The sequence below is a fragment of the Cebus imitator genome, unplaced genomic scaffold (genome assembly GCF_001604975.1).
Source record: "Cebus imitator isolate Cc_AM_T3 unplaced genomic scaffold, Cebus_imitator-1.0 Scaffold20, whole genome shotgun sequence".
NCBI lineage: Eukaryota > Metazoa > Chordata > Mammalia > Primates > Cebidae > Cebus > Cebus imitator.
This window is the reverse complement of record NW_016107335.1, coordinates 359,538-366,766: the sequence shown is the minus strand read 5'-3', so window position 1 is coordinate 366,766 and position 7,229 is coordinate 359,538. Positions and strand designations below refer to the sequence as shown.

Below are 7,229 nucleotides of genomic sequence, written 5' to 3'. Positions count from 1 at the left end.
GGAGGCGGAGGTTGCGGTGAGCCGAGATCGCGCCATTGCACTCCAGCCTGGGTAACAAGAGCGAAACTCCGTCTCAAAAAAAAAAAAAAAAAATTAAAAAATAAACATTACTGGATGATACCTCAAAAATTAAATTTCTGTAAGTTAAAATTGTCTATAAATTTGGCAGAATTTAAAGGTAATTGACCAATTGGGAAAATACATGTGTAAAATATATGATAGAGACCGATTATCCCTAGCGTATAATAAAATATTTTTATAGTTTAAGAAGCAAAGTTAAATGCCCCTCATTAAAAATGGGCATAGATCATGTAAGACTCGAGATTCACTCAGGAAAACAAAAACTAATTTGGATATTAAGCAGAAGGGGTGTGATGCTGGAAGTGAATTCCATGGGTGTTGGAAGAGCTGAGCTTTAACAGGGCCCAGGAGCAGCTCAGAGATTTGCCGCAGCAGGAGCCACCACTGCCCCTGAGCAGGAGAAACTGGGCGGTGGGAGCTGGAGCCATGGCCGGCCTGCTGGGGCCACAGGGAAACCGGTCTGCGGCTCCAAGGAGAGAGGGGGGGAGAAAAGTAATTTCTTTGCTTATTTTCTCTTACATTATTCCCCCAGGCTCTTACCAGATGGCCCTGGGATAGTAAAGAATACAGAGAGAATTCACCACAGAAAACAATTAGGCTGTCAGTAAATGTATGAAAATATGTCCTGTCAGAGAAATACATATTGAAACAATGGGATGAATATTTCTTCTATGGAATTAGGCAAGGTATTAAAAAATGATAATACGTAGGCCAGGCATAGATAGTGGCTCATGCCTGTAACCCTAGCACATTGGGAGGTTGAGGTGGGCGGGTCACCTGAGGTCAGGAGTTTGAGACCAGCCCGGCCAACATGGTGAAACCCTGTCTCTACTAAAAATACAAAAATCAGCTGGGTGTGGTGGTGTGTACCTGCAGTCCCAGCTACTTGGGAGCCTGAGGCAGGAGAATTGCTTGAACCTGGAAGGTGGAGGTTGCAGTGAGCTGAGGTTGTGCCACTGTACTCCAGCCTGGGCAACAAGAGTGAAACTCTGTCTTTAAAAAAATATATATAATACTTAAGAACTGATGAGAATGTAGAGAACAAGCCTGCTTGAAACAAATTGGTACAACTTCTGCATAGGCAGTTTTTTATAAGGTATGAAATAGAGCTAGCAAATACGAAAAATGCTCCAGTGATCTGAGAAAAGTATCTTACAAAAGAATATGTATTGGGCTCCTACTTCCCTGATGGAATAGCTTGTATCAGAGAAATCCCCCAGCTAAAAACAAGTATAAAAGTTGGATTTAAAACAACAAAATAATCTCCAGCTGATTGAATACACCAGGAGCAACCAAGGCCCCTTGGGCCCTGAAGAGCAGAGGTCCTGGAGAGAAAGGGACACACGGCCATCTCTGCATTTGATGCTACTGTTTCCACTCGGGTTTGCATCTTTATTCCTCAAGACAATAGAGTGAAACAGAGATGGCCTAGAGCATGTGACATTTGCATAGGGTGGAGGAGATGAAAATGGAAGTTGGGGACTTTCCAGTGGGAGGATTTCTGATAAACAAAATATCACAGCACTTGGTCAAACCTCCTGCAGGTCTGTGCTCTAGGAAGCAGGGCAGACCTGGTGGAGTGTGAGAAGGAGGGGGGTGGGGTAGGAGGATGAGCAGGAAGCAGACCCAGTGGCTGAGGCACTGGATGTTGGGAGGATTGATCAGTCACCCATTCACTGTGCATTTATTGATCACTGGCTGTGTGGAGATAGCAGTAAAGAAAAGAAACAGAAATCTCCGCCCTTGAGAGTTTATATCCCAGTGAGGGGTCACAAACAATAAACGTCTTAAGGATTTGACCCCAGGCACACTAATGTTAGGGTGAAACGTTAGAAAGAAAAGGAGAAACGGCATAGGTGATTGAAAATGACCTGTTTGTGAGGCAAGAGGAAGCCATGTGTGTGGCGATTCAGGGCCTGTGGGCAGAGGGTGGTTGGCTGTGTCAGGTGCTGCCCATAGGTCAAGTCCTGGGGGAAGCACAGAGTTTGGCTGTGGCCTGGAGAAGAGCGTGGCCCGAGACCCTGACTGCTGTGTGTCTGACCATGGTACAGGTGGTGGGACGGCCAAGATGTCAGTTCCTGAAGTCAGGTGAATTGCTGCTTATGAACATTCCAGACATACACATGTGTCGCTGTATTTTATGTTAGCTCAGGTGTAGGCATGAGAGTGGTGACACATCAGGTTCAACACACACACACACACACACACACACGAGGCAGAGGCTCAATAAATGCACACACACACACAAGGCTGCTTACGAACATTCCAGACAAACACGTGTGTGACTGTACTTTGTGTTATCTCAGGCGTATGCATGAGGACGGTCACACATCAGGTTCAACGCACACATTCACGTGCACACACGAGGCAGATGGGGAACAGAATCACCAGACGCCAGGGTCATATGTCAGGTTCCCATGACTGTCTTCTACTCAGTTATTTTTAACAGCTATTAAATGTCTCAGACTCACACCCAGACACAAGTTTGGTCCCTGACAATAATGTGCATTTAACTCTCAGTTTCCTTCTGTTCCCCCACACTTTCCCACATATATTATTCAAGTTAACTTTTGTCTTGTTTCCAATTTATTTCAAAGGATGCGAAGTACAAAACTGCTTCGGCTTATTGACTTAGATTTTTCGTTTACTTTCTCTCTCTTGGATCTACCACCAGTAAATGAATATGACATGTATATCAGAAACTTTGGGAAAAAAAATACCAAGCAGGTGAGTATGAGATGTGTTAACTAAGTAATAAAATGCAAGCACAGTGCAATAGGATAACTTTGTGTCTTCCTGAATCTTGTTCTGGAATAGTAGAACTTGGGGATGGTATCTGAAGGATGCAAGCTTAAGGAAAACGGGAGCCCATCTTCACATGGAGCTAATTCACCTGAGAGGCCAGGCACAGGCAAAGCCAGAGGCACTCCAGAGCCTTCAGGTGCTCCTGCAGGTGATCTGTGCAGAACGGGGACAGAGTGGCTGTGGTCCTGACCCTGGAGTGAAGCTTTATGCTGTGCAAATGTTTTATTTATTTATTTAGAGACAGAGTCTCACTCTGCCACCCAGGCTGGAGTGTAGTTGAGTGATGGCGGCTCACTGTAACCTCCACCTCCCTGGTTCAAGTGATTCTCCTGCCTCAGCCTCCTGAGTAGCTGGGATTACAGGCATGAACCACCATGCCCAGGTAATTTTTGTATTTTTAGTAGAGTTGAGGTTTCACCTGACCAGTTGGCCAGGTTGGTCTTGAACCCTGACCTCAAGCGATCCACCCACCTTGGCCTCCGAACATGCTGGAATTACAGCTGTGAGCCACTGACCCCAGCTTATTTATTTATTTTTATTTTGTTTTTTTATTTGTATAAATTGAGGTGGTACAAGTACAGTTTTGTTACATGAATCTGTTGCATAGTGGCAAAGGTAAATGTTTAAAGTCCAGCAAAATTATCGGGCTTGGATTTGTTTCTTGGTTTCCATGTGAGTGTATAGCAGTCTTACTTGTCTGTTTAAAGTTCTTATAATTGAAGAATTTCAAAGTATGCATTACTTCTCAAGGTTTTTATAACCTGGACTCAATTTTTTTTTTTTTTTTTCGAGACTGAGCCTGCCTCTGTCACCAGGCTGGAGTCCAGTGGCGTGATCTCAGTTCACTGCAACCTCCGCCTCCTGGGTTTAAGTGATTCTCCTGCCTCAGCCTCCCGAGTAGCTGGGATTACAGGCACCACCACCATGCCCAGATAATTTTTGTATTTTTAGTAGAGATGGGGTTTCACCATGTTGGCCATGATGATCTTCATCTCTTGACCTTGTGATCCACCTGCCTCAGCCTCTCAAAGTCCTGGAATTACAAGTGTAAGCCACTGTGCCCGGCCTAAAAATTTTGAAATTTAATTAGAGATGAGGTACTAATTTATTTATTAGAGACACTCCTGGGCTGGAGTGTAGCAGATGTTGACAGGCATGATCACAGCACACTGCACCCTCAGCTTCCCCTGTAGCTGAGGCCACAGGCTTATATCACCATGCCTGGCTTTGGATTCTCTAATTCAGATTATCCCTGTTTGATTCTGGGACTCCTGTCTGTCATGAGTCCCTCAGGGTGGCAGGGACTTAGTGCCTTGGCATGTGGCATTCCTGCTCCTTGGCCTTATCCGCCTGTCCTTCAGCGTCCAAGGCCCATTCTCTGGGCGAGCTCTTCCTAGTGACTTACGCTGAATTCCTTCTCCTGTTCCAGAGTTTGTGCAATTTACTATTCCATGCAGTTTTGTACTTCCCTGTAGTATTTCCAGTCATTAATTCATTATGTGATAGTCTCACTTCACAACAAGGTTATAAAGCTTTTGAAGTCAGACATCATAACAGTTTTCTTATGTTCCTGATGCTGGGTACCATCAATCTTAACATTGTCTATTTGGTGCACTCAATAAATGATACCCTTTTAAAAGGAGAAAGGTCACAGGATGAAGCTGAAGAAACTGACGGTTTTTAAAAGTTTTAAATTAGGATCTTTCTCTGTTACCCAGGCTGGATGGAGTGCAGTAGCAGCATCATAGCTCACTGCAGCCTTGAACTCCTGGGACACTGACAATATTAATTCTGGGTTTGGCAGCTGATTCACTCTGACCTTAAATAGATTATCTTTGGTTGTTTTCCTTATCCCAAAGCTATTAGTAACAAAACTGTCTTTGTTGAAGCATGTACCTTTTGAAATAAAATAATTATATGTGGTTTTGTAAAACCAGCATGGGCTAAGAAAAAAGGATGTGTGTAGGCTAGGTAGTAGTATTTTCAGACTAAAGGGAAATGGTTTGATGAGACTTTTTGAACACACTTTTGAAAATTAGACCTTTATGTGTCTATATCAAATGTTTGAGCATAGGTACTCTTTGGTTGATTGTTCTTTATGCTGTGAAACTTATTTTTGACACAATGACTGTTATTATTAACTTATTTTAGTAATGACAAATTGCTCTGAAATTGAGACCCAATGTTAATTTTGGCGTATTTTTGTTTTTAAGGCATATGTTCAGTATAATGAAGATAATGTTGAAAGAGACATTCAAACTGAGGAAATCGAGACCAGGGAAGTGTGGACCCAGCATCCGGGAGAAAGTACTGTTGTGTCTGGAGGTAACATCTTGCTCTTGAGTGCTGACTGTTGACTATCTTTACATTCTTTTTTGTTTTATTTTTACTGTTCCCTTTCTGGTTCACTCTCATTTAGTCTTTCTCTTCTGTATGGTGGTTAGCATATGACAATACCAGTACCCAATTTTCTTTTAAAGAAACACTAACCACCAGCAATAGAGCTGCTGAACTTAGGGGGATGAAACTTGCCCTTGCGGCCCAGTCTGTGCGATTGCAGGGTGTATGACAGATTTTGTTCTGAGGAGAGTGAGAGAGTCCACATTCCCAACAGCCACTGTGTCTCTGGGCCTTCAGAGCACAGCATGCTCCAAACTTGGGGGCAGCCTATTCTCATAGCAAATTTTTATATTTTAAGCGCAGTTTGCTTAAAAATTTCCATCAATTTAGATTGAGGGTCCCTAGAATATATGGTTTCTGCTAAGTACTCTGGAGCCATTTACATGTTGAATACTTTACTGGTTTTTCTCAAGGAATTGCCTCTGTATGGCAGGGGTGTATATTATCCCCTTTTCTTAGATAAGCCATACCTTAAGAAAGTAATATACCCAAACTTAAGGCTTACATGATAATTGAATTGATTGCTTTGAATGTTTTTCTGAATAGATTTAAATAGGATTCAGTTTATAGACCTCCTATAAAATAATACCCGATTGTTTTTGGAAGCTATCAGTAAATCTAGCGTGAAGTTTTCTGCATTTTCCTTCTAGGACTCTTTATTTATTTATTTATTTAAATTATTTTTATTTACAGAAAACTCAACAGTGTACATTTATGCCTCTTTGAACTCTTAAGATGTGTAATGCATGACTATTTTAGAGTCAGCTTTGTTGATGTTATATAACCTACCGTTTTTAGGCAGTGAGAAAAGAGACCCCTCTGATGCTGTAGTTATGCCGAAGATCGATACCCCAAGGTTATGTAGCTTTCTGCGGGCGGCTTGTCAGGTATACTTGACCTATAATATGTTGTGTTGTCTGTAAGTGCTTAAAGTTTTTTACTACATAGAAATATAGGAGTTGCTGAGATCTTAAAGTCTTCGTAGCTTGGATAAATCAGAATCAGTTATTCATTTTCAGGTATTATTTTCTTACAAATTATAGTGGCACATTCATTAAGCCCTTGTGGGCAGAATGACACTGGGTAAATGTATATCACTAAAAGTACTATGTATGTATTTGGACTGTGAATTTTATTATTAATGTCTTACATTTTAAAACAACTATAGACTAAATAGCAGACATTAAGCTGACGAGGCAATCATAAATCTAGGGTATTTGAAAATAATAAACTTCTGATTTTATAAACTGAAAAATTTACATACAGAGAGAAGTGGAACAGTACTGTGAAGCTGTAGGTACTTGGGTGCTTCTCACCTCATGGTCTTGGGTCTCATCGGACCTCCCCCCAACCCCTGGCCTACCCCACCTCCTACCCCATTAGTTATTTTGAAACAGCTCTTAATCATTATAACTTTGCCTCCAAATACAGTTCATTATGAATCTCAAAAAGAGTATGTCTATAAGAATAATGAGTAGTTATTTAGAATGTAGTCAGATGTGAAGTTGGCAGTTGCATTTCCCCAGTTGTCTCGTAATTTTTGTATGTGAGCTCAGCACTTGAGTCTACTGCAGCACTGAGGGGTGGAACATTGTGCATGCAACCTCAACATGCTTGTTGGGATTAAGGATGAGTCTCAGACTCTAATCTCTGCATGTGGTGGTTATGTAGTCTCTGTGACGCAATTCTGTTGGAATCTGTGGTTTATGAAATATCTTTATGATTCCACAAGATTTGATTTGTATCAGATATTCCACCCCTCACTAAACACTCCCCACCTTCCACACTCCATCCTCCACCCCTCACTGAGCACTCCCCCCCTTCCACACTCCACCCTCCACCCCTCACTGAACACTCCCCCCTTGCACACTGCACCCTCCACTCTTCACTATACACTCCCTGCCTTCCACACTCCACCCTCCACCCCTCACTAAACACTCCCC

At 42.3% G+C, this 7,229-nt stretch overlaps 1 protein-coding gene across 4 annotated transcripts in view; it reads left to right on the top strand.

The window, feature by feature from the left end:
• The window catches only part of DYNC2I1 (dynein 2 intermediate chain 1), a 96,778-nt gene that overhangs the window by 48,611 nt on the left and 40,938 nt on the right, over positions 1–7,229 (top strand). For all 4 annotated transcript variants that reach the window (XM_017519287.2, XM_017519294.2, XM_017519306.2 and 1 more), the window contains exons 12-14: positions 2,679–2,808; positions 5,100–5,211; positions 6,085–6,173. In XM_017519287.2, coding sequence (XP_017374776.1) covers positions 2,679–2,808; positions 5,100–5,211; positions 6,085–6,173 — 331 coding nt within the window. The remainder of the gene's footprint in view (positions 1–2,678; positions 2,809–5,099; positions 5,212–6,084; positions 6,174–7,229) is intronic.